We start from the raw sequence: 27,115 nt of genomic DNA, 5'->3' as shown, positions 1-27,115 counted from the left end.
CCGCTTGGCAAAAGTGATCATAATATGATCAAATTTGATTTAATGACTGGAAGGGGGAAAGTAAGCAAATCCACGGCTCTCGTGCTAAACTTTCAAAAGGGAAACTTTTAAGTTTATTAACATTTCTATACCGTTACATCAGACAAGCCTTCACAATGGTTTACATTTACAATTATCAAAGTTTCCCTTTTGAAAGTTTAGCATGAGAGCCGTGGATTTGCTTACTGTCCCCCTTCCAGTCATTGATAAAATGAGAAAAATAGTTAGAAAAAAACTGAAAGGAGCAGCTACAAAAGTAAAAAATGTCCAAAAGGCATGGTCATTGTTAAAAAATACCATCCTAGAAGCACAGTCTAGATGTATTCCACACATTAAGAAAGGTGGAAAGAAGGCAAAATGATTACCAGCATGGTTAAAAGGGGAGGTGAAAGAAGCTATTTTAGCCAAAAGATCTTCATTCAAAAATTGGAAGAAGGATCCAACAGAAGAAAATAGGAAAATGCATAAACGTTGGGAAGTTAAATGTAAGACATTGATAAGACAGGCTAAGAGAGAATTTGAAAAGAAGTTTGCCGTAGAGGCAAAAACTCACAGTAAAAACTTTAAAAAATATATCCGAAGCAGAAAGCCTGTGAGGGAGTCAGTTGGACTGTTAAAGGGGCACTTAGAGAAGATAAGGCCATCGCGGAAAGATTAAATGATTTCTTTCTTCGGTGTTTACTGAAGAGGATGTTGGGGAGGTACCCGTAATGGAGAAGGTTTTCATGGGTAATGATTCAGATGGACTGAATCAAATCACGGTGAACCTAGAAGATGTGGTAGACCTGATTGACAAACTGAAGAGTAGTAAATCACCTGGACCGGATGGTATACACCCCAGAGTTCTGAAGGAACTAAAAAATGAAATTTCAGACCTATTAGTAAAAATTTGAAACCTGTCATTAAATTCATCCATTGTACCTGAAGACTGGAGGATAGCTAATGTAACCCCAATATTTAAAAAGGGCTCCAGGGGTGATCCGGAAAACTACAGACCGGTTAGGCTGACTGTGCCAGAAAAAATAGTGGAAAGTGTTCTAAACATCAAAATCACAGAACATTTTTTTTTTTTGGTGAAAGTGGCACCTGCCTATAAATTAAAGGATGAGCTAGGGGTGGGAAATAAACAGTCTAACTTCAGTTAGTCAGCCAGAGTGACTCACTGCTCTCTTGATTAACAAATGTTGGAAAAATAGTGGAAAGTATTCTAAACATCAAAATCGCAGAACATATAGAAAGACATGGTTTAATGGAACAAAGTCAGCATGGCTTTACCCAGGGCAAGTCTTGCCTCACAAATCTGCTTCACTTTTTGGAAGGAGTTAATAAACATGTGGATAAAGGTGAACCGGTAGATATAGTATACTTGGATTTTCAGAAGGCATTTGACAAAGTTCCTCATGAGAGGCTTCTAGGAAAAGTAAAAAGTTATGGGATAGGTGGCGATGTCCTTTCATGGATTGCAAACTGGCTAAAAGACAGGAAACAGAGAGTAGGATTAAATGGGCAATTTTCTCAGTGGAAGGGAGTGGACAGTGGAGTGCCTCAGGGATCTGTATTGGGACCCTTACTTTTCAATATATTTATAAATGATCTGGAAAAAAATACAAGTGAGGAAATCAAATTTGCAGATGATACAAAATTGTTCAGAGTAGTTAAATCACAAGCAGATTGTGATAAATTGTAGGAAGACCTTGTGAGGCTGGAAAATTGGGCATCAAAATGGCAGATGAAATTTAATGTGGACAAGTGCAAGGTGATGCATATAGGGAAAAATAACCCATGCTATAATTACACAATGTTAGGTTCCATATTAGGTGCTACAACCCAAGAAAGAGATCTAGGCGTCATAGTGGATAACACATTGAAATCGTTGGTTCAGTGTGCTGCGGCAGTCAAAAAAGCAAACAGAATGTTGGGAATTATTAGGAAGGGAATGGTTAATAAAACGGAAAATGTCATAATGCCTCTGTATCGCTCCATGGTGAGACCGCACCCTGAATACTGTGTACAATTCTAGTCGTCGTATCTCAAAAAAGATATAATTATGAAGGAGAAGGTACAGAGAAGGGCGACCAAAATGATAAGGGGGATGGAACAGCTCCCCTATGAGGAAAGACTAAAGAGGTTAGGACTTTTCAGCTTGGAGAAGAGACGACTGAGGGGGGATATGATAGAGGTGTTTAAAATCATGAGAGGTCTAGAATGGGTAGATGTGAATCGGTTTTTTACTCTTTCGGATAATAGAAAGATTAGGGGGCACTACATGAAGGTAGAAAGTAGCAAATTTAAAACTAATTGGAGAAAATTATTTTTCATTCAACACACAATTAAGCTCTGGAATTTGTTGCCAGAGGAAGTGAATGGTGCAGTTAGTGTAGATGGGTTTAAAAAAGATTTGGAGAAGTTTTTGGAGAAGTCCATAAACTAATATTAATCATGTTGACTTAGGGAATGGCCTCTGCTATTACAAGCATTAGTAGCATGGGATGTGTTATGTTTGGATACTTGTCAGGCTCTTATGACCTGGATTGGCCATTATTGGTAACAGGATGCTGGGCTTGATGGACCCTCAGTTTGACTCAGTATAGCAACTTTGTATGTTCCTAGTAGTGAAATGAGTGAGCATTATTTATTTACTCTTTCAAAGAGTACAAAGACCAAGGGACATGCAATGAAGTTACTAGGTAATCCATTTAAAACTGATAAATATTATTTTTAGTCAAAGCATAATTAAGCTCTGGAATTTATTGCCAGAGGATGTGGTGAAAGCTATTAGTGTAGCTGGTTTTAAAAAGGTTTAAACAAGTTCCTGGAGGAAAAGTCCATAAATCATTATTAAGGTGGAGTTACAGAAATTTTCTTTTTATCCCTGGGATAAGCAAAATGGAATCTTTGTATTTATTTATTTATTTTATTTATTTACATTTTTTATATACCAACATTCAGGATGGTAGTCCCATCATGCTGGTTCACAAGAAACAGGGGTGCAATTACAATAAACTTTACAATTTGAACAATCGTGCAGAAAAGCAGTTACATGTAACAAGGAAATAAATAACTTGGAGAAAGAAGGAAAATGAAGATCAGATAATTATATATATATAATAACATTGTAAGAGGTGGCTATTAATGCTACTACTAGCGAAGTGTGTTGATTGATGGGAGTTAAATAGTTAGAGTTAGGAAAGGCCTGCGTGAACAGCCAGGTCTTAAGTCTTTTCTTGAATGTTGAGATGCTTGGTTCCATTCTAAGATCCGGGGGAATGGCGTTCCATAAATGTACCCTTTAGGGTTTATTTGATTTATAATCCACCTTTCAGACACTTCAAAGCGGATTACATTCAGGTACTATGGGTATTTCCCTGTCCCCAGAGGGATCCTGCCAGTACTTGTGACTTAGATTGTGCAGGATACTGGGCTTGATGCATCTTCGGTCTGACCCAGTATGGCAAGTATTATGTTGTTGTGACAATAAGGAACTGTCAGGTATTTAAATGCTTGTCTCTTCTCGATGTACATGAGGAGGTGCTGAGGGCTCATCTCCTAAGTTGCCTTTGCCTCTCCTTTTCCAGATGAGCTGGCCTCACTCACGATCCGTACCAGGGGCATTGCACGTCCTTTCTCTCTGCTGCCTGGCATCGTCTGCCTCAGGGGGCACCGTTTCTCTAACCGAAGGTCACCAGATGGGGCTCTCTCTCCCGATCCGCGCGCGTCCCCACGAATAGCCCCGCCCCCGAGGAGAGGGTAACCGCTCGGCAGCCTGGGGCCGCAGGGACTTATCGGCCAGCTCTCTCCTCCCCGCACCCGGGCCTGAGGCGTCCTGCATGCTCCGTACAAACCCCAGCACTCCTGGCAAACTCTCTCCCGATTCTGCACTGTGGAACCTTCTCCCCTCCCCGCCCCGCGGCAGCCCCCATGCATGGCGGGGGCAGCGCTCCGCAGGGAGGCTCTTTACACTTCCAGTGCCTGCAGCCCTACTCCTGCCCCCGGTGCCCTGTTGCGCGTGCTCCGGGGCTCCGCGCGCTGGCAACTCATCCGCTTTCCCCGCTTATCTGCCATTCCTTGGCTGCTCAGCGGCGGGCGCCCGCGCAGGGCTTGCCGGGAGTTGCAGTTTTTCCTGCGCGCTCTCCTGGGGCAGCAAACAGCACGAGCACCAGGGCGGAGGGAGGCGCCCACCTGCGGCTGCGCGCTGGAGGCCCGGCGCAGGCGCAGAGACGTCTTCCGGACCGGCCGTCCCTTTAACGGTGACGTCAGCGTGAGGCTGCGCGGGGACGGGCGGTGACAGCGGCACGTGGGTCTCCTCCCCTCCCGGGCTAGCGGCGGCTTCCAGCTGTTCTCGCTGCCCGGTGCTGTCTTAGGCGGTGAGCATGGGCTCCTGTAGGAAGCAGACTCCCTTCCGGGGAGCCATGTCTGCTGTAGGTGGTGGGATCTGATCTCCTAACCCTGTGCTGGCAGAGCTGCCTTTGTTCTGCACTGAGCAGCTCCCCCTTTGATGAAGGCTGCATTTATCCTCTGGAGCGAGGCGCACTGTAAGGGAAGCTTGGCTCTAAGATCGCTGCCCATTCTGTAGTCTGCTGTCACCCCCAGCGCTCCCTGTCTTCAAAGGCCCCACCCTTCCACCTGCCATGTGCTGCTGCTGTGGCTCTGGCAGGGGGTGGGCTCGCCAGGTACAGCAGCCGGCCTGTTAAACCTGAAGGGGGCCAGGATGACCGGGGGTCAGGGGGACGTTTGCACTGCTAGGCTGTCCGAGAGCAGCGAGGGGGCAGCGCAGCGGGAGGACGAGCAGGAGGACGAAGGAGATGAAGACCTGCGAGATGGTGGCGTCCCCTTCTTTGTGAACAGAGGAGGGCTGCCCATCGACGAGCCCACCTGGGAGAGGATGTGGAGGCATGTGACCAAAATCCATCCCGAAGGAGAGAAAATGGTTCAGAAGATCCGGAGAGCCACCGACCTGCCTAAGGTAAGAGATTAAGGATATATACCTATACCTATACTATGCATCTTACCTTAAAAAGATCTTTGCAGAACTCTGACTTTTCCTGTTTCAGGCACCGGCTGTCAAATAACTCTTCAGCTAACCAGCCACCTAGAAAATGTGCCAAGCTAAAATCGAGGCAATGTGCTTTTGGCCCCTTGTGTTCTCCTTGTGGTGTCATAGTAACACAGATGGGACACTGTCCATCACGATTGCCTCGCACACTCTCATTGATGGCTGGATCCACGGTTGTGCTTTATTATTTGAGACATTTCTTGGTGAGAAAAGTGAAACTGAAATGGCCTCCACGGTTCACTACTGCAATGCCCCATATAGCACTGCGGGAGGAGGATTTAGAACATAAGACGTGCTCTGCTGGATCAGATGAAGGTCCATTGAGTCCAGCATTCTGTCTCAGACAGGGGCCAGTCCAGGTCCCAAGTACCTGGTGGATTCCTAAAAGTAGATCTAGGTGCTGGCTCTTAGGAATAGCAATGGCTTTCCCTAGTCTACTTGTCTAATGGTCTTTTCCTCCAGAAATTTGTCCAAAATTTTAAATCCCACTTTGCGAGTTGCCTTGACCACATCTTCTGGCAACAATTGCCACAGCTTTATTGTGTGTGGAGTGAAAAAAAAATACTACTTATGATTTGTTTTAAATCTGCTGGTTGATAGTATCATGGAATGTCCCTTGTTTTAACAGTGTTTGAAAGGTTACCCATTCCATTCAGTCATTATTTTATAGACCTCTACCATATCCCCCCTCAGCCGTCTCTTCTCCAAGCTGAAGAGTCCTAACCTCTTTAGCTTTTCCTCATAGAGGGGCTTTTCCATCCCCTTTATCATTTTTGTTGCCTTCCTCTACACCTTTTCTAGTTCTGCTATGTCTTTCTTGAGATGGGGTGACCAGAACTGCACACAATACTCAAGGTTTGGTCACACCATGGATCAATACAGAAGCAATTTGATATTTTCTCTCTTATTCTCATTCCTTTTTGGATAATTCCTAACATTCTAGTTACTTGTTTGTCTGTGTCTGAGGATTTCAATGTATTGTCCACAAGAACGCCAAGGGCCTTTGCTTGGATGGTGACTTCCAACACAAAACCCAGGATTTTGTAGAAGAGGAAGGAGGAATCTTTGGATGATCAGAGAAGTAGAAATAAAGCATAGAAATGAGAGCAGAAAAGGACCAAACGGTCCATCTGGTCTGCCCAGCAAGCTCATGGTAGTTCCTGCCGCACCGTACAAGTCACCCCTGTATTTATCAGTTTCCCAGAGTGACATAGTCAGGGCCCGCGTTCGTTGCTCTCTTAGTCCAACTCCCCATTACCTCTTGCCGTTGAAGCAGAGAGCAATGTTGGAGTTGCATCCAAAGTATCAGGCTTATTGGTTAAGGATAGTAAAAGCCACATTAGCAGCTGCCCCCTATGCTTATTTGTTTTCCCAGATTGCAAAATTCAATGTCCTTGTTTGGGGGGAGGGAATCTGGGAACATGTGAAGAACGTCTAGGTGATGGCTACAAGGTTTATGCAGATGACTTCCAATTTTTCACAAGTCTTCATCCCACTTGGCATGATAGTGTTGAACAGATTCAAATTTGTATTACCACTAAAATGTGGTTACTTCAAAATAAATTAGCACTCAATACCCCAAAAACCTGAATGTCATCTTATTCAAAGAGTACATTCTATGCTTGATGGCTCTACCTTTAATATTAATCAAAGTATCAAAAGCCTGGGTGTCTGGCTTGATCCGCACTTGACTTCTCGAATGCACATGAAGTCGGTACTTAGGGCTGGCCTCTATATGCTTAGAGTTCTCCCTGCTTTAAAAAATCTGCCCCATCGTTTTGAGTTTCGCACTGTTGTGTGGGCTTCTATTTTTCTTCTCATCGACTCCTGCAATGGGCTCTACTTGGGCCTTCCTAATGCTACAGTTCATGCACCACAGTTGCTTCTGAATGCAGCTGCGCGTTGCATTTCTGGTCACAGACGTTGCGAGCATCCTACGCCGACTCTTATACAGCCACACTGCTTACCATTGCAGCAACGTATGGAATATAAAACTGGACTAATTTTGTTCAAACTCCTTCCTTTGGGATCCTGACTATGGCTTAATGCACTTCTGAAATTGTATCGGCCTTCACGTCCGTTGAGATCTTCCCAACGAGGGTTTCTGGATGTTCCATCTCTTCTTATGCTTTAGAAGGGAATCTGCTTTCCCCATCGCAGCTCCAGTTCCAGGGAATTCCTTTTCCACTGGAACTCAGACTTTGCGTTTGTTTAAAAACCTTACTGTGTAAAGAAGCTTATTACTGAGTGGGACTAGGTTTAGTATTTAAAGCTTCCTCACTATCACAGGATTCTTCAGTAAGCTAGCTTTCTTATGATTTTGTTTGTTTGCCATTGTACATTTGGACTTTATGAATGTTATTCTGTATCTCGCCTGGGCCTTGTGTAATAAATTTTAATAAATGTAACAGCTGGGGGCAAGAGGGAGGGGACTTTGAACAGATGTTTGGAAATATGGTTGGGGAAGGGACTTTTTAGATGGAGGATTGGGGAAGCAGTTGGAGGGAGGAGGTCTGTGGATGCAGACCTGGGGAAGCAGTGGGAGGGAGGAGGTCTCTGGATGGAGACCTGGGGAAGCAATTGGAGGGAGGAGGTCTCTGGATGGAGACCTGGGGAAGCAATTGGAGGGAGGAGGTCTCTGGATGGAGACCTGGGGAAGCAATTAGAGGGAGGAGGTCTGTGGATGGAGACCTGGGGAAGCAATTGGAGGGAGGAGGTCTGTGGATGGAGACCTGGGGAAGCACTGGGAGGGAGGAGGTCTGTGGATGGAGACCTGGGGAAGCACTGGGAGGGAGGAGGTCTGTGGATGGAGACCTGGGGAAGCACTGGGAGGGAGGAGGTCTGTGGATGGAGACCTGGGGAAGCAATTGGAGGGAGGAGGTCTGTGGATGGAGACCTGGGGAAGCAGTTGGAAGGAGGAGGTCTCTGGATGGAGGATTGGGGAAGCAGTTGGAAGGAGGAGGTCTCTGGATGGAGACCTGGGGAAGCAGTTGGAGGGAGGAGGTCTCTGGATGGAGGTTTGGGGAAGCAGTTGGAGGGAGGAGGTCTCTGGATGGAGGTTTGGGGAAGCAGTTGGAGGGAGGAGGTCTCTGGATGGAGACCTGGGGAAGCAGTTGGAGGGAGGAGGTCTCTGGATGGAGACCTGGGGAAGCAGTTGGAGGGAGGAGGTCTCCGGATGGAGGATTGGGGAAGCAGTTGGAGGGAGAAGGTCTCCGGATGGAGGTTTGGGGAAACAGTTGGAGGGAGGAGGTCTCCGGATGGAGGTTTGGGGAAACATTTGGAGGGAGGAGGTCTGTGGATGGAGGTTTGGGGAAGCAGTTGGAGGGAGGAGGTCTCCGGATGGAGGTTTGGGGAAGCAGTTGGAGGGAGGAGGTCTCCGGATGGAGACCTGTTGAAGCAGTTGGAGGGAGGAGGTCTCCGGATGGAGACCTGTTGAAGCAGTTGGAGGGAGGAGGTCTCCGGATGGAGACCTGTTGAAGCAGTTTGGAGGGAGGAGGTCTCCGGATGGAGACCTGTTGAAGCAGTTTGGAGGGAGGAGGTCTCCGGATGGAGACCTGTTGAAGCAGTTTGGAGGGAGGAGGTCTCCGGATGGAGACCTGTTGAAGCAGTTGGAGGGAGGAGGTCTGTGGATGGAGGATTGGGGAAGCAGTTGGAGAGAGGGGGACTCCGGATGGAGGATTGGGGAAGCAGTTGGAAGGAGGAGGTCTCCGGATGGAGACCTGGGGAAGCAGTTGGAGGGAGGAGGTCTCTGGATGGAGGTTTGGGGAAGCAGTTGGAGGGAGGAGGTCTCTGGATGGAGGTTTGGGGAAGCAGTTGGAGGGAGGAGGTCTCTGGATGGAGACCTGGGGAAGCAGTTGGAGGGAGGAGGTCTCCGGATGGAGGATTGGGGAAGCAGTTGGAGGGAGAAGGTCTCCGGATGGAGTTTTGGGGAAACAGTTGGAGGGAGGAGGTCTCCGGATGGAGGTTTGGGGAAACAGTTGGAGGGAGGAGGTCTGTGGATGGAGGTTTGGGGAAGCAGTTGGAGGGAGGAGGTCTCCGGATGGAGGTTTGGGGAAGCAGTTGGAGGGAGGAGGTCTCCGGATGGAGGTTTGGGGAAGCAGTTGGAGGGAGGAGGTCTCCGGATGGAGACCTGTTGAAGCAGTTTGGAGGGAGGAGGTCTCCGGATGGAGACCTGTTGAAGCAGTTTGGAGGGAGGAGGTCTCCGGATGGAGACCTGTTGAAGCAGTTTGGAGGGAGGAGGTCTCCGGATGGAGACCTGTTGAAGCAGTTTGGAGGGAGGAGGTCTCCGGATGGAGACCTGTTGAAGCAGTTTGGAGGGAGGAGGTCTCCGGATGGAGACCTGTTGAAGCAGTTTGGAGGGAGGAGGTCTCCGGATGGAGACCTGTTGAAGCAGTTGGAGGGAGGAGGTCTGTGGATGGAGGATTGGGGAAGCAGTTGGAGAGAGGGGGACTCCGGATGGAGGTTTGGGGAAGCAGTTGGAGGGAGGAGGTCTCCGGATGGAGGATTGGGAAGCAGTTGGAGGGAGGAGGTCTGCGGATGGAGGATTGGGGAAGCAGTTGGAGGGAGGAGGTCTGCGGATGGAGGATTGGGGAAGCAGTTGGAGGGAGGAGGTCTCCGGATGGAGGATTGGGGAAGCAGTTGGAGGGAGGAGGTCTCCGGATGGAGACCTGGGGAAGCAGTTGGAGGGAGGAGGTCTCCGGATGGAGACCTGGGGAAGCAGTTGGAGGGAGGAGGTCTCCGGATGGAGACCTGGGGAAGCAGTTGGAGGGAGGAGGTCTCCGGATGGAGACCTGGGGAAGCAGTTGGAGGGAGGAGGTCTCCGGATGGAGACCTGGGGAAGCAGTTGGAGGGAGGAGGTCTCCGGATGGAGACCTGGGGAAGCAGTTGGAGGGAGGAGGTCTCTGGATGGAGACCTGGGGAAGCAGTTGGAGGGAGTGGGCTCTTTGCTTGAGTTGCCCGCAGGAGATTGCTCTTAGCTGTGGGGTGCAGGTGTGTCCGCCTGCTGCCCCGATTGAATGCTGAGGGGTTTTGTTTGTGCTTTCGTTTTGTTTGGTAGCTTTCAGTAAAGTCCCCTTTGCTAGTCTTTTTGTGCTGGTTAGAAAAGGATACATGTTTCCATGTTGAGATCCCTTCCCATCTCTCTGTATCTGTATTTATAGCCACCATGTTCATAGCAACATAGTGTCATAGTGAATGATGGCAGATAAAGACCAAAATGGTTCATCCAGTCTGCCTAGCAAGTTTATTTTATTTGTTTAATTTAAGTAGCAATTGTCGCTCCCAGCAGAAATGTGGAGTAGGAAAGTTACCTCCGTTATTAATTTCCATTCTCTAGCCAGCAGGGATCCTCTGTGGTTATCCCACATTCTATGAATTACATTTCCTCTTCCAAGGGGCATTCAGTGCATCCACAATCCTTGCCAGAAAGAAATATTTCCTGGCATTGGTTCTGAGTCGCCCCCCTTGGAGTTTTATATCCTGACCTCTAGTTCAATAGCTTCTTTTCCAGCAGAAAAGGTCTGATTTGTGCTTATCTTTAATTCCTTTCAGGTATCTGAAGGTCTGTATCCTATCTCCCCTGCTCCTCCTCTCCTCCAGGGTCCTTCAGCCTCTCCTCATAAGTCATTTGATGGAGACCTCCCACCTTTTTGGTCGCCCTTCTCTGGACCGCATCCATCCTGTCTCTGTCCCTTTTGAGATACAAACTCCAGCACTGAACACAGTGCTCCAGGTGAGGCCTCACCAAGGCCCTGTACAAGGGGATAATCACCTCCTATCTCTTACTCGATATTCCTCTCTCTATGCAGCCCAGCATTCTTCTGGCTTTAGCTATCGCCTTGTCGCATTGCTTCACTGACTTCATATCATTAGACACTATCACCCCTAGGTCTCTCTCCTGCTCCTTGCACATCTGTCCTTCACCTCCCATCAAATACAGTTCATTCGGATTTCCACTCCCCATATGCAGGACTCTGCACTTCTTGGCATTGAATCTCAGCTGCCATAACTTCGACCACTCTTCCAGCTTCCTTAAATCCCGTCTCATTCTCTCCACTCCTTCCGGCGTGTCCACTCTGTTGCAGATCTTAGTGTCATCCGCAAACAGACAAACTTTACCTTCTGTCCCTACTGCCCGGTCACTCCTAAAGATATTGAACAGGACCGGTCCCAAAACTGAGTCCTGAGGAGCTCCATTTATGACTCTTCTTTCTTTTTTTCTTTTTCATTTAAAGCTTAGTGTTAATGACAAAGGTTAATACACAGCAAACAGAATCAACAAAATAAGCAAACACGCAAGGAGTAGGTTACACAGTGTTTACAACACTCCCCCCTTCCCTTTGAAAAATGATATTGACAGGAATAACAGTAACTGGGAGTTGTGATAATAGCCAGCACTGCAGGGTCCCTCCTTCCTACCAAGCCAGCCAAGGGGACCATCGTTTCTCAAATGGAGCCAGAGTCCGTCTCGTCAAGCTCTCCGCTTCCCGACGCCTTCTGATGCCATCTATCCCAGCACTCGTTTTCCTTTTGCAGTGGGAGCCAATGGCACATCTGGCTGCTATGAAAAACTGGTGCACGAGTAGCTGTTTAGGGTGGGACAGAAATGCCCAGGAAAGCACATGGTGGCAAATGAACTTTCTCAGAGAAGATACCGGGCATATGTGATGGAAGGATCCCTGGTCCCGCGTTGCCTCCAGCACCTAATCATCCGTTTTATGGAATCTCTGGCATGAGACGCCATCTCATCAAGACCTTATAACCATCTTCCATGGTTAAAGCCGAAATACAACTTTTCCCAGTATTCAAAACAGAGATCCAATCCCGATTCAGATGGAGGTTAACCCACATCAGCCTCCTGCGCCTTGATATATTTGGATTTTTCCTGTAGCTTTCTATTCTTAGAAATAGACCCTTTAGATCTAGCAGCAGTGTCACATAATATCTCAAAGTCTCAGCCCGTTTGATATGTCTTGTACACGCCTACTCTTTCAAGAGATGTCTTTTGTGAGTATGAAAAATCTTTGTTGGGCGAGCTTAAATTTCTCAACTAAGGGCTCATCTGACAGAAAATCTCCTCCACCCACACATGCTCTAGTCTCTGAATCCCCAAACCTATCTGTCTATGGAGAGTGCCTGAAACGAATGTAATGGCCCCATTGATCCCTGGCTGAACCCGTGGGTTAGCTAGAGCAGGGAGGGTGGTTACCATTCGCTACAGCCCCTCCCTTTCAGGGTGCTGGAATGGCTGTCCCCCTGTTTAAGGGTTTATAAGGAGCTCTGTAGAGAGACTGTGGGCAGTGTTTTAGCTCTCTGATAGTTCGGTGGCAATGAGGAGCTTTGTTTGAGCCTTGGCTTGCAGGTGGTTCTCTCAGACCACTCTCTGGCTGGTTGACTTCCTTCCAGGTAGACATTTGGGATTTTACCTTTTTCGTGTTAGGAGCCTTATGAGACCCCTGGGTATCGCTTGGACTCAGGGCACGGGGTAGGGAAGACCTGCCCCTCTGCAGGCGCTACGCAGTGACCTGCTTCAGGGAACAGCTCCAGGGCTGAATTCACTTTGAGTTCCTAGACCCAGGAGGAAGAGTTTGCTGCCAAAGAGGGACGTCTGAAGCTGATTGTTCCTAAGTGGATCCCTCCTGTCTGGGATCCTGAGGAAGAGAGAGAGAAAAGAAGAGAAATAATTACCTAACCTGACACCTTCCAGGACCCCTACCCGGAGTCTTCACCCTGGGGAGGAGGAGATAACGTGGACTCTCTGTGCCGAGGAGGACTCCCACCCGGAGTCTTCACCCCTGGGGAGGAGGAGATAATGTGGACTCTCTGTGCCGAGGACGACTCCCACCCGGAGTCTTCACCCCTGAGGAGGGGGAGATAACGTGGACTCTCTGTGCCGAGGAGGACTCCCACCCGGAGTCTTCACCCCTGGGGAGGAGGAGATAACGTGGACTCTCTGTGCCGAGGAGGACTCCCACCCGGAGTCTTCACCCCTGGGGAGGAGGAGATAATGTGGACTCTCTGTGCCAAGGAGGACTCCCACCCGGAGTCTTCACCCCTGAGGAGGAGGAGATAACCTGGACTCTCTGTGCCGAGGAGGACTCCCACCTGGAGCCTTCACCCCTGGGGAGGAGGAGATAACCTGGACTCTCTGTGCCGAGCCGGACTCCCACCCGGAGTCTTCACCCCTGGGGAGGAGGAGATAACCTGGACTCTCTGTGCCGAGCCAGACTCCCACCCGGAGTCTTCACCCCTGGGGAGGAGGAGATAACCTGGACTCTCTGTGCCGAGGAGGACTCCCACCTGGAGCCTTCACCCCTGGGGAGGAGGAGATAACCTGGACTCTCTGTGCCGAGCCGGACTCCCACCCGGAGTCTTCACCCCTGGGGAGGAGGAGATAACCTGGACTCTCTGTGCCGAGCCAGACTCCCACCCGGAGCCTTCACCCCTGGGGAGGAGGAGATAACCTGGACTCTCTGTGCCGAGGAGGACCCCCACCCGGAGTCTTCACTCCTGGGGAGGAGGAGATAACGTGGACTCTCTGTGCCGAGGAGGACTCCCACCCGGAGTCTTCACCCCTGGGGAGGAGGAGATAATGTGGACTCTCTGTGCCGAGGACGACTCCCACCCGGAGTCTTCACCCCTGAGGAGGAGGAGATAACGTGGACTCTCTGTGCCGAGGAGGACTCCCACCCGGAGTCTTCACCCCTGGGGAGGAGGAGATAACGTGGACTCTCTGTGCCGAGGAGGACTCCCACCCGGAGTCTTCACCCCTGAGGAGGAGGAGATAACCTGGACTCTCTGTGCCGAGGAGGACTCCCACCCGGAGCCTTCACCCCTGGGGAGGAGGAGATAACCTGGACTCTCTGTGCCGAGCCGGACTCCCACCCGGAGCCTTCACCCCTGGGGAGGAGGAGATAACCTGGACTCTCTGTGCCGAGCCGGACTCCCACCCGGAGCCTTCACCCCTGGGGAGGAGGAGATAACCTGGACTCTCTGTGCCGAGCCGGACTCCCACCCGGAGCCTTCACCCCTGGGGAGGAGGAGTTAACCTGGACTCTCTGTGCCGAGGAGGACTCCCACCCGGAGTCTTCACCCCTGGGGAGGAGGAGATAATGGGGACTCTCTGTGCTGAGTCAGTTCTGCCCATCTTTGAGGGGTTTTCCTACCCAGTTAAAGGGTCCCCTGTCCACTTGGGGTCGTCACTTTTTTCCATACCCTGGGGGGTGGATGTACCTTTGGTCCCTGGCAGATGAGACCGTGCACAGATAGAGGGAAAGAGACCCTAAGCAGGACATTTTCCTGGGGTGCTAAGACTAAGGTTTACAGGTGCCTTTTCTCGATTACACATCAGTAGAGCATTTAATTTTGGACACTACATCAGAGTCTGGAGTGAAGTTTGGCATTTACAGCCCACAGTGGGAAAATTCCCCTCTCTTAATGGACAGAAAGAGGTAAAGTCACAGTAACGGAGCCCGAGGTGCCAGCCCCCGAGGTGACAGTAACGGAGCCCGAGGTGCCAGCCCCCGAGGTGACAGTAACGGAGCCCGAGGTGCCAGCCCCCGAGGAGACAGTAACGGAGCCCGAGGAGACAGTAACGGAGCCTGAGATCCCAGCCCCCGAGGAGACAGTAACGGAGCCCGAGGTGCCAGCCCCCGAGGAGACAGTAACGGAGTCCGAGGAGACAGTAACGGAGCCTGAGATCCCAGCCCCCGAGGAGACAGTAACGGAGCCTGAGATCCCAGAGCCCGAGGTGACAGTAACAGAGCCCGAGGTGCCAGCCCCCGAGGAGACAGTAACGGAGCCTGAGATCCCAGCCCCCGAGGAGACAGTAACGGAGCCTGAGATCCCAGCCCCCGAGGAGACAGTAACGGAGCCTGAGATCCCAGAGCCCGAGGTGACAGTAACAGAGCCCGAGGTGCCAGCCTTCGAAGAGACAGTAGCGGAGCCCGAGGTTCCAGCCCCCGAAGAGACAGTAGCGGAGCCCGAGGTTCCAGCCCCCGAAGAGACAGTAGCGGAGCCCGAGGTTCCAGCCCTTGAAGGACAGTAACGGAGCCTGAGATGCCAGCCCTCAGAGACGGTAGCAGAGCCCGAGGTGCCAGCCCCCGAGGAGACAGTAACAGAGCCCGAGGTGCCAGCCCCCGAAGAGACAGTAGCGGAGCCCGAGGTTCCAGCCCTTGAAGGACAGTAACGGAGCCTGAGATGCCAGCCCTCAGAGACGGTAGCAGAGCCCGAGGTGCCAGCCCCCGAGGAGACAGTAACAGAGCCCGAGGTGCCAGCCCCCGAGGAGACAGTAACGGAGCCCGAGGTGCCAGCCCCCGAGGAGACAGTAACGGAGCCCGAGGTGCCAGCCCCCGAGGTGACAGTAACAGAGCCCGAGGTGCCAGCCCCCGAGGAGACAGTAACGGAGCCTGAGATCCCAGCCCCCGAGGAGACAGTAACGGAGCCTGAGATCCCAGAGCCCGAGGTGACAGTAACAGAGCCCGAGGTGCCAGCCTTCGAAGAGACAGTAACAGAGCCCGAGGTGCCAGCCCCCGAAGAGACAGTAACATTTTTTTATGGCCCATCGGTGTGCAGTCTGCATCCAGGGATAGGGTTACACTAAACCCAGGGTCATTTCCATATTATAAAATAAGACAGAGCTATAAAGATAGCCCCTTTGCCTCTTTGCCCAGTTTCTCTGTTTTGACCATACCTTCAGAGTGTTTGAGGTAGAAGGAGATATTACAGGGCTTGGCCTCCAGGTCTTTCTAGGCGTGTAGCAGCCCATGTTGTTTCAGGGCAGCCCATTGCCAGGCTACTGAGAGGCAGCACACGTCCAACTGATGCTCGCGTCTCTTAGACCTCCCCTTAGCTTGGGTCGAAACGTCACGCCAGGCACCACCCTAGGAGGACTCCGTTTCCAAAGAAAAGCAAGGATTCGTCTGTGCCATCACTCGGGCCACAGACGGGTAATGATTGAAACAGCACAGTCGTGGTGGTAATTACTCATTTTCACTGCCACGGTCCTGCCAAGCCGTGATAGGTCATGGCCGTGTTTCGAGAGAGAGATCAAAATAGAGGTGAGTAATCTGCTGATCAGTGTGTTTACTTATATGAATCCCCCAATATTTTATTTTAGTCTTGGCCCATTTGAAAGAAAAGTGATTTTTCAGAACTGCTGACCTCGCATCAGGAACAGAGAGATTCCATATCTCAGACTTATCCTAAAGCCAAGGATTGCTCTGGATTGATAAGGGTATCATCGGCAAACAGCGATAATTTATAGCTACATCCGTTTATTGGAAGCCCCTGAATTGATGGATCCTTTCTAATCTTTATCACAAATGGCCCCGACAGGATTGCAAAGAGAAACCTTGACGTGTTCCGCGGTGAAACATTCACTGTAATACAAGCCTCGCTGCTCTTCTCTCTTCAGAACTGTTCCTTAGCCACTACTCACGGATGTCTGTCAGTCATCAATTTGTGATCCATGCCAGGCTTCTCAGCTTATTCGTGAGCCTCCTGTGTGAGACCTTATCAAACTGAGCGATCTTCCGTGATATAGTTCTCTTGTCACCAAATCAAAATATTAGTCTGACAGGACGTTCCCCTGGTGAATCCACGCTGCCTCGGGTCCAGCAAGCCCCACCGGATTGTAGATAGATCCCTTTCCTTTCCTTCAGCAGAGTCTCCATTACTTTTCCCACCACTGAGGTGAGGCTGACCTGCCTCCTCTATGAAACCACCTCTGCTCTTCTCCAGTCCCGCGGCACCGCTCCCGTTTCTAGGGATCTATTGAACAGGTCACACAGCGGAGCCGTCAGCACATCTCTGCGCTCCCTCAGTATCCTGGGATGAACCTCATCAGGCCCCATGGCCTTGTCCACTTTCAGTTTTCCTAGCTCTTCTGTAAATGAGATTGCATCTATCCTACTCTCATCTGTACTCTTGCCAGCCAGCAACCCTCCTTCTCCAGTGCCTTCCTTACTGAAAACCAAACTGAAGTTCATTGCTCGGCTATTGCAGGCATCCAGCACTATTTCCTCTAAACCTTTTTTCCTCCAAGTTCATATTATGACTTTGTCCTCAAACTTCTTTTTATGTGAAAAATGCCTTTTGCCACTTTTGTGAAACCTGCTGAATATTTGCATCTTCCTGTCCTCTCCTCTCTTCCTTCCTTTCCACCCGTGAGTACATTTTGAGTTCCTTAGGCCTCTCCTCTTCTCCTGCAGGCCCAGACCAGGTGCATGGTTCATGCTCCCTCCCCTGCAGACAGAGGCAGAGGACACAGCTTCCTGCTGACGTTTCTCGCTGGGTAATCTGGTGTCAGTGGTCCCCTGCCTCCAGGAGATGAAGGATCGTTGGCCTGGTGTAGCAGGAGACACAGGAGGGCCGTTCTCCCTTCTAGAGCCAGGGCCAAGTCGGGATCGTAAATAACGGTCAGGTCAATCCCTGGAAAATCCCATTCTTCTTTGGGCCAGCAGCAGAAAGCTGAAAAGAGTAAGAAGACTACGAAGGATGCGTACTCCAGTTGAATAAACTCCGTAAGTGGCTGGGTTCCCTCGGGCCCCATGACAGTTACTCAGCCCTCTTTCCTCCTACTCCCCATTTCATTGTGCAGTGTCCGAGAAGGGAAAGAAATGCCTGTGATGGGGAGGAGCACAGATGAAGTTGTCCACCCTGGAGATAAGGGCTGTTGAGCAGGACAGCGGGGAACCGGGAGCTCTGTAGTGCATGGGCAGGGGAGGAGAAGGCTCAGGCCATGCGTTTGGAGCCCCGTGAGAGGATGTAGCACGGAGGTTGTTCAGAAAGGAGCTGGGAGCTCTGTAGTGCATCGGCAGGAGAGGAGAAGGCTCAGGCCATGCGTTTGGAGCTCCGTGAGAGGATGTAGCACGGAGGTTGTTCAGAAAGTAGCTGGGAGCTCTGTAGTGCATCGGCAGGAGAGGAGAAGGCTCAGGCCATGCGTTTGGAGCTCCGTGAGAGGATGTAGCACGGAGGTTGTTCAGAAAGGAGCTGGGAGCTCTGTAGTGCATGGGCAGGAGAGGAGAAGGCTCAGGCCATGCGTTTGGAGCTCCGTGAGAGGATGTAGCACGGAGGTTGTTCAGAAAGTAGCTGGGAGCTCTGTAGTGCATCGGCAGGGGAGGAGAAGGCTCAGGCCATGCGTTTGGAGCTCCGTGAGAGGATGTAGCACGGAGGTTGTTCAGAAAGTAGCTGGGAGCTCTGTAGTGCATCGGCAGGGGAGGAGAAGGCTCAGGCCATGCGTTTGGAGCCCCGTGAGAGGATGTAGCACGGAGGTTGTTCAGAAAGGAGTTGGGAGCTCTGTAGTGCATGGGCAGGGGAGGAGAAGGCTCAGGCCATGCGTTTGGAGCCCCGTGAGAGGATGTAGCACGGAGGTTGTTCAGAAAGGAGCTGGGAGCTCTGTAGTGCATGGGCAGGGGAGGAGAAGGCTCAGGCCATGCGTTTGGAGCCCCGTGAGAGGATGTAGCACGGAGGTTGTTCAGAAAGTAGCTGGGAGCTCTGTAGTGCATCGGCAGGGGAGGAGAAGGCTCAGGCCATGCGTTTGGAGCCCCGTGAGAGGATGTAGCACGGAGGTTGTTCAGAAAGTAGCTGGGAGCTCTGTAGTGCATCGGCAGGGGAGGAGAAGGCTCAGGCCATGCGTTTGGAGCTCCGTGACAGGATGTAGCACGGAGGTTGTTCAGAAAGTAGCTGGGAGCTCTGTAGTGCATCGGCAGGAGAGGAGAAGGCTCAGGCCATGCGTTTGGAGCCCCGTGAGAGGATGTAGCACGGAGGTTGTTCAGAAAGGAGCTGGGAGCTCTGTAGTGCATCGGCAGGGGAGGAGAAGGCTCAGGCCATGCGTTTGGAGCCCCGTGAGAGGATGTAGCACGGAGGTTGTTCAGAAAGTAGCTGGGAGCTCTGTAGTGCATCGGCAGGGGAGGAGAAGGCTCAGGCCATGCGTTTGGAGCTCCGTGAGAGGATGTAGCACGGAGGTTGTTCAGAAAGTAGCTGGGAGCTCTGTAGTGCATGGGCAGGGGAGGAGAAGGCTCAGGCCATGCGTTTGGAGCTCCGTGAGAGGAGGTAGCACGGAGGTTGTTCAGAAAGGAGCTGGGAGCTCTATAGTGCATGGGCAGGGGAGGAGAAGGCTCAGGCCATGCGTTTGGAGCCCCGTGAGAGGATGTAGCACGGAGGTTGTTCAGAAAGGAGTTGGGAGCTCTGTAGTGCATCGGCTGGGGAGGAGAAGGCTCAGGCCATGCGTTTGGAGCTCCGTGAGAGGATGTAGCACGGAGGTTGTTCAGAAAGGAGCTGGGAGCTCTGTAGTGCATCGGCAGGAGAGGAGAAGGCTCAGGCCATGCGTTTGGAGCTCCGTGAGAGGATGAGGCACGGAGGTTGTTCAGAAAGGAGCTGGGAGCTCTGTAGTGCATCGGCAGGAGAGGAGAAGGCTCAGGCCATGCGTTTGGAGCCCCGTGAGAGGATGTAGCACGGAGGTTGTTCAGAAAGGAGTTGGGAGCTCTGTAGTGCATGGGCAGGGGAGGAGAAGGCTCAGGCCATGCGTTTGGAGCCCCGTGAGAGGATGTAGCACGGAGGTTGTTCAGAAAGGAGCTGGGAGCTCTGTAGTGCATGGGCAGGAGAGGAGAAGGCTCAGGCCATGCGTTTGGAGCCCCGTGAGAGGATGTAGCACGGAGGTTGTTCAGAAAGGAGCTGGGAGCTCTGTAGTGCATGGGCAGGGGAGGAGAAGGCTCAGGCCATGCGTTTGGAGCCCCGTGAGAGGATGTAGCACGGAGGTTGTTCAGAAAGGAGCTGGGAGCTCTGTAGTGCATGGGCAGGAGAGGAGAAGGCTCAGGCCATGCGTTTGGAGCCCCGTGAGAGGATGTAGCACGGAGGTTGTTCAGAAAGGAGCTGGGAGCTCTGTAGTGCATCGCAGGGGAGGAGAAGGCTCAGGCCATGCGTTTGGAGCCCCGTGAGAGGATGTAGCACGGAGGTTGTTCAGAAAGTAGCTGGGAGCTCTGTTTTCTAAGGTGGCGCAGTTGCTAAAGCTGGCACAAGAGAGCCAAAGGAGACGGCCTTAACAGGCATTAAGAGACCTACCGAGGCCTTTGCATTGCACTCAGCCATTCAGAACAGGATCATGGAAGAGGGGCAAGTCCCAGACTCCTCACTGAGGAGCAGGAAAGCAATAGGCTCATTGTGCCTGACCCGGCAGGTGGCGAGAGACCTGTCTCTTCCGTGTGCTCATAAGCGTCTTCTAGAAGTTATTCTTTTCAGTGGCCACTGAAGGGGGGAAGCAGCATCTAAGGCTTCCATCACTTAGACTAAGAGGGCAATTGCCTCTGCTTACATTATAAAGGGAGGGCAGGTCCCAGAAGGATTGAGGGCTCAGGCCTCATCGAGGGCAGAGAGCAGGCCATTTTCTCCATTGGAAAATTGCAAGACAGCAACATGGGCCTCCGAGCATTTGTCATTTAAGTACTATAGACTGGACCTGCAGGCCAAGGAGGATGTGGTTTTTGGGGCAGTTCCTTCCCGTCTACATTAGTTACTGCTTGGGGATGTCCCATGCATCTGGACTGGTCTGGCAGGATGATAAGGAAGGTGAAACTCGTGTACCTATTAATTTCCTTTCCTTGAGTCCTGACAGACCAATCCAGACCAGAACCTGCTTGTGACCCATAGAGGGAAATAATAATAATAGAAGTATATCCCAGTAGTTATCCGTAGGGTGGATTGTAAGAGGAAGTCCAGGAAGATCTGTTTTTGGGTTCTGGAGGAATATTTGGTTTGTTTTTTTGAGCAGGCTTAGCTTGGGCGAGAGTCTACTGCCCTCTCCTGCTGCACAGACTATATAGAGGGAAATTGCATCGGCACAAAAATGTGTCCTTGGTATCCATCTGCTGGTGGCTGAGCGTGCGTAACCCCTGCATCTGGACTGACGTCGGGGCCTGGGTTTTTCTTTCAACCATTTCCTTCCCCTCAGTATTCTTACGTGCATTGCTGTGCCCTCCTCAACCCTAAACTTTATCTGCCATTTACATAGCAACACAGTAATGATGGCAGAGAAAGGCCAAAGGGTCCATCCGGCCTGTCCAGCAGGTTTCTTAGGGGAGAGGCTGCTGCTCTGTGCGGGTTACCTCCGAGCCTTATGTTTCGGGCAGCAATGTGGAACATTAGACGTCCGATCCTCCGCTTTCACAGGATCCTTTTGCAGTTCCTTAGAGTCGGCCTGGGCTTTAACGCCTCTGAATTTTTTGGCATCTTGCTCCCTTTTCCACATTCACGTACCAACCGGGTGGTACTGAAGGCTGCAGTTTGCGCCCCAGGCGCTCTGGAAAGGCTTTGCTGCAAATTCCTGACGTGGCCTGCAGCCTCCTTCCATCCAGGGAGTAGTGCTGTGCCAGAGGGCAGGTGGGGTGCGTGACCTGGAGAGACCGGCAGGCTGGGCGTCCGCTGCTCCAGAGCTGGAGGTCGCCTTGCAGGGACTCTGCGCTCTCTGCTGCTTTTCGGACTGAAGCGCCCCTGCATTATTCATGGGCTTTGTTTGGTGACAGACGTGACCGGCGTAAACTTCCTGAGCTCGGGTATCCGGAGAGGACCCGGCTGTTGCTTTGGCCGCCCGATTGGTTGCTATTCATGTCTAGATGGGAGGAGATCGGGTTCAGGAATTAATTTTCTGCTCCCGGTGTGTTTCAGTTTGCAGAGGTGGCGTCTCTGAGGTAAAGGCAGATAGATTCAGGTAACTTTATTGGCATGACAAGCTACATGCTTTGCCAAAGGAGTTTACCTAATGATTAGAATAAGAGGAAGAGAGGCAAAAATGAGCAAACAGCAGTAACCTGGTCCTGGAGGTGGGATCTTTCCTTCGAGGACTCTGAGAGTGAGAAGCCTGGGATTGCTGGGGCAGGTGAGTGAGCGGTGTAACAGAGCAGCCCCTCCACGTCCGCAGCGCTGAGCCGGGGAGCTCAGGATGTGCCGGGCACCGTAAGCCAGAGTTGCACTGCAACACAAGCCCCGTCTCCTGCCTCTGAAATCACCATGTAAAATCAGCACCTCCTCCCAGGCCAGCTGCAGAGCAAGCCACGCGCACAGCACCAACCTGGGCACTTCTTATGTTATGCGGGTTGTCATTTACCTGCAGAAGTGACACATAAATGCAAATAAACAAGGTTAGTTCTTGAGTTACTGCCTTCATGGTCCTGCAGCTTCAAGGAGAGCACTGACTGCACCTGAGGGAGAAGGAAGGGTCTCCTTACACTGGTGCCTCTGACACATCCTGCACCCCTGCACCGCTCCCTTACAACCAGTGCTCCTGCACCACTCCCTACACGGACACCTCCAGCAGCCAGCACCCCTCGTACCCTGCCCTCCCCTCCCCCTGCGGCAGCACCGGGCCTTACCACTCCCGTTCCTCCCCATCCCCTGCAGCCAGCACTCCCATATCATTACCTACAGCAGCCCTCCTCTTGCATCACTCCCTACAGGGACACCTCCAGCAGCCAGCACCCCTCGTACCCTGCCCTCCCCTCCCCCTGCGGCAGCACCGGGCCTTACCACTCCCGTTCCTCCCCATCCCCTGCAGCCAGCACTCCCATATCATTACCTGCAGCAGCCCTCCTCTTGCATCACTCCCTACAGGGACACCTCCAGCAGCCAGCACCCCTCATACCCTGCCCTCCCCTCCCCCTGCGGCAGCACCGGGCCTTACCACTCCCGTTCCTCCCCATCCCCTGCAGCCAGCACTCCCACATCATTACCTGCAGCAGCCCTCCTCTTGCATCACTCCCTACAGGGACACCTCCAGCAGCCAGCACCCCTCATACCCTGCCCTCCCCTCCCCCTGTGGCAGCACCGGGCCTTACCACTCCCGTTCCTCCCCATCCCCTGCAGCCAGCACTCCCACATCATTACCTGCAGCAGCCCTCCTCTTGCACCACTCCCTACAGGGACACCTCCAGCAGCCAGCACCCCTCATACCCTGCCCTCCCCTCCCCCTGCGGCAGCACCGGGCCTTACCACTCCCGTTCCTCCCCATCCCCTGCAGCCAGCACTCCCACATCATTACCTGCAGCAGCCCTCCTCTTGCACCACTCCCTACACGGACACCTCCAGCAGCCAGCACCCCTCATACCCTGCCCTCCCCTCCCCCTGTGGCAGCACCGGTCCTTACCACTCCCGCTCCTCCCCATCCCGTGCAGCCAGCACTCCCACATCATTACCTGCAGCAGCCCTCCTCTTGCACCACTCCCTACAGGGACACCTCCAGCAGCCAGCACCCCTCATACCCTGCCCTCCCCTCCCCCTCCGGCAGCACCGGTCCTTACCACTCCCGCTCCTCCCCATCCCCTGCAGCCAGCACTCCCACATCATTACCTGCAGCAGCCCTCCTCTTGCACCACTCCCTACACGGAGACCTCCAGCAGCCAGCACCCCTCATACCCTGCCCTCCCCATCCCCTGCGGCAGCACCAGTCCTTACCCCTCCCGTTCCTCCCCATCCCGTGCAGCCAGCACTCCCACATCATTACCTGCAGCAGCCCTCCTCTTGCACCTCTCCCTACACGGAGACCTCCAGCAGCCAGCACCCCTCATACCCTGCCCTCCCCATCCCCTGCGGCAGCACCAGTCCTTACCCCTCCCGTTCCTCCCCATCCTGTGCAGCCAGCACTCCCACATCATTACCTGCAGCAGCCCTCCTCTTGCACCACTCCCTACACGGAGACCTCCAGCAGCCAGCACCCCTCATACCCTGTCCTCCTCATCCCCTGCAGCCAGCACTCCCACATCATTACCTGCAGCAGCCCTCCTCTTGCACCGTTCCCCATAATCACTGTTCCTACAGCAGTTGCCCACAGCACTGAATTCACTCCTCTTGTTAGGAGGGACAAGAAGTGAATGTGGTGCGGGCTCCAAGCAGCAGCAGCAGGAAGTGCAGACGTAAAAAATATATAGATTTGGCCTGAGGCCTCGTGTCGCCCTTGTGCGCTGACGGGCCCCGTGCAGGTTTCCAGGATCACAGGAAGCCTGGGGGTGGGGGTGCACACAGGACCTGTTAGCACAGGTGGGATAAAACTATGTTTAAACTGCAGTTGCTGCTCCTGTTTCTGCCTGGATCCAGCAATGCCGCGGCACCTGAGAACCTGGTACCGCAGGCCGGTGTCCATGCCTAACCCAGGCCTGGCTGGGCGGGCCTCCTGGCGGAGGGACCTAAGTGAGGATGCTGTGCCCTCTTCTACAGGAGAAGGTGGAGAGCAAGGGAGGGAGAGGGAGAAGTGGTGCTGGTGTAGGGGGATTTCAGGCAGGGCAGGGGGCAGTTAGGCGCTGCTCTTACTCTTTTCCTTCTCCCCTCTTTCAGATTCCTACACCGAGCGTGCCTGCCTGCTTACCCACGAGCCCTGTGCTGGAGCGTCTGGAAGCGGTACAGAGGTACATCAGGGAGCTGCAGTATCCTCAGCACTGTCTTTTGCAGGGAGAGAGAGGAGACCTCGTCCCTCGCACTCTCCCAGGAGGGGCAATCAACCCTCTGGGGGGCTTTTTTCTCTTGCTGATGCTTTTACGCCTTAACATTCACTTCACAGGTACAATCATAGTGGGACACAGTTCTTTGAAATCAAGAAAAGCAGACCTCTAACTGGGTAAGTGCTGCTCCACTCCACCCCTCCTAGTACCTCTAACTGGGTAAGTGCTGTCCCTCCATTCCATCCCACTCCACTGGTCCTAGTACCCCTAACTGGGTAAGTGCTGCTCCACTCCACCCCCCCTAGTACCCTTAACTGGGTAAGGGCTGTTCCTCCATTCAACCCACTCCACCCTCCTAGTACCTCTAACTGGGTAAGTGCTGCCCCTCCATTCCACTCCACTCCTCCTAGTACCTCTGACTGGGTAAGTGCTGCCCCTCCATTCCACTCCACCCCTCCTAGTACCTCTGACTGGGTGAGTGCTGCCCCTCCATTCCACTCCACCCCTCCTAGTACCTTTGACTGGGTAAGTGCTGCCCCTCCATTCCACTCCACTCCTCCTAGTACCTCTGACTGGGTGAGTGCTGCCCCTCCATTCCACTCCTCCTAGTTCCTCTGACTGGGTGAGTGCTGCCCCTCCATTCCACTCCACTCCTCCTAGTACCTCTGACTGGGTGAGTGCTGCCCCGCCATTCCACTCCACCCCTCCTAGTACCTCTGACTGGGTGAGTGCTGCCCCGTCATTCCACTCCACCCCTCCTAGTACCTCTGACTGGGTGAGTGCTGCCCCTCCATTCCACTCCACCCCTCCTAGTACCTCTGACTGGGTAAGTGCTGCCCCTCCATTCCACCCCACTCCACCCCTAATAGTACCTCTGACTGGGTAAGTGCTGCCCCTCCATTCCACTCCTCCTAGTACCTCTGACTGGGTAAGTGCTGCCCCTCCATTCCACTCCACCCCTCCTAGTACCTCTAACTGGGTAAGTGCTGCTCCACTCCACCCCTCCTAGTACCTCTAACTGGGTAAGTGCTGCTCCACTCCACCCCTCCTAGTACCTCTAACTGGGTAAGTGCTGCTCCACTCCACCCCTCCTAGTACCTCTAACTGGGTAAGTGCTGCTCCCCTCCACCCCTCCTAGTACCTCTAACTGGGTAAGTGCTGCTCCCCTCCACTCCTCCTAGTACTTCTAACTGGGTAAGTGCTGTTCCTACATTCCACCCCTCCTAGTACCTCTAACTGGGTAAGTGCTGCTCCCCTCCACCCCTCCTAGTACCTCTAACTGGGTAAGTGCTGCTCCACTCCACCCCTCCTAGTACCTCTAACTGGGTAAGTGCTGTCCCTCCATTCCATCCCACTCCACTGGTCCTAGTACCCCTAACTGGGTAAGTGCTGCTCCACTCCACCCCCCCTAGTACCCTTAACTGGGTAAGGGCTGTTCCTCCATTCAACCCACTCCACCCTCCTAGTACCTCTGACTGGGTGAGTGCTGCCCCTCCATTCCACTCCACCCCTCCTAGTACCACTAACTGGGTAAATGCTTCCCCTCCATTCCACCCCACTCCACCCCCCCTAGTACCCTTAACTGGGTAAGGGCTGTTCCTCCATTCAACCCACTCCACCCTCCTAGTACCTCTAACTGGGTAAGTGCTGCCCCTCCATTCCACTCCACTCCTCCTAGTACCTCTGACTGGGTAAGTGCTGCCCCTCCATTCCACTCCACCCCTCCTAGTACCTCTGACTGGGTGAGTGCTGCCCCTCCATTCCACTCCACCCCTCCTAGTACCTCTGACTGGGTGAGTGCTGCCCCTCCATTCCACTCCACCCCTCCTAGTACCTCTGACTGGGTGAGTGCTGCCCCTCCATTCCACTCCACTCCTCCTAGTACCTCTGACTGGGTAAGTGCTGCCCCTCCATTCCACTCCACTCCTCCTAGTTCCTCTGACTGGGTGAGTGCTGCCCCTCCATTCCACTCCACTCCTCCTAGTACCTCTGACTGGGTGAGTGCTGCCCCGCCATTCCACTCCACCCCTCCTAGTAACCCTGACTGGGTAAATGCTTCCCCTCCATTCCACCCCACTCCACCCCTCCTAGTACCTCTAACTGGGTAAGTGATGCTCCACTCCACCCCTCCTAGTACCTCTAACTGGGTAAGTGATGCTCCACTCCACCCCTCCTACTACCGCTGACTGGGTAAGTGCTGCCCCTCCACCCCACTCCACCCCTCCTACTACCTCTAACTGGGTAAGTGATGCTCTACTCCACCCTTCCTAGTACCTCTAACTGGGTAAGTGCTGCTCCACTCCACCCCTCCTAGTACCTCTGACTGGGTGAGTGCAGCCCCTCCATTCCACTCCACTCCTCCTAGTACCTCTGACTGGGTGAGTGCTGCCCCTCCATTCCACTCCACCCCTCCTAGTAACCCTGACTGGGTAAATGCTTCCCCTCCATTCCACCCCACTCCACCCCTCCTAGTACCTCTAACTGGGTAAGTGATGCTCCACTCCACCCCTCCTAGTACCTCTAACTGGGTAAGTGATGCTCCACTCCACCCCTCCTACTACCTCTGACTGGGTAAGTGCTGCCCCTCCACCCCACTCCACCC

At 52.7% G+C, this 27,115-nt stretch overlaps 1 protein-coding gene across 1 annotated transcript in view; it reads left to right on the top strand.

Annotated features, from left to right (window-relative positions):
• Positions 1-4,314: 4,314 nt before the first annotated feature.
• Positions 4,315-27,115, top strand: part of VASH1 (vasohibin 1) — a 32,669-nt gene continuing 9,868 nt past the window's right edge. Inside the window, exons 1-3 of the mRNA XM_029586105.1 lie at positions 4,315-5,002; positions 24,410-24,498; positions 24,633-24,689. Coding sequence (XP_029441965.1) covers positions 4,748-5,002; positions 24,410-24,498; positions 24,633-24,689 — 401 coding nt within the window. The 5' untranslated portion in view covers positions 4,315-4,747. The remainder of the gene's footprint in view (positions 5,003-24,409; positions 24,499-24,632; positions 24,690-27,115) is intronic.

This window comes from Rhinatrema bivittatum, unplaced genomic scaffold (genome assembly GCF_901001135.1).
Source record: "Rhinatrema bivittatum unplaced genomic scaffold, aRhiBiv1.1, whole genome shotgun sequence".
Taxonomy (NCBI): Eukaryota; Metazoa; Chordata; class Amphibia; order Gymnophiona; family Rhinatrematidae; genus Rhinatrema; species Rhinatrema bivittatum.
Note: the sequence above shows the minus strand (reverse complement) of the source record. Positions and strands in the feature narration are given on the sequence as shown.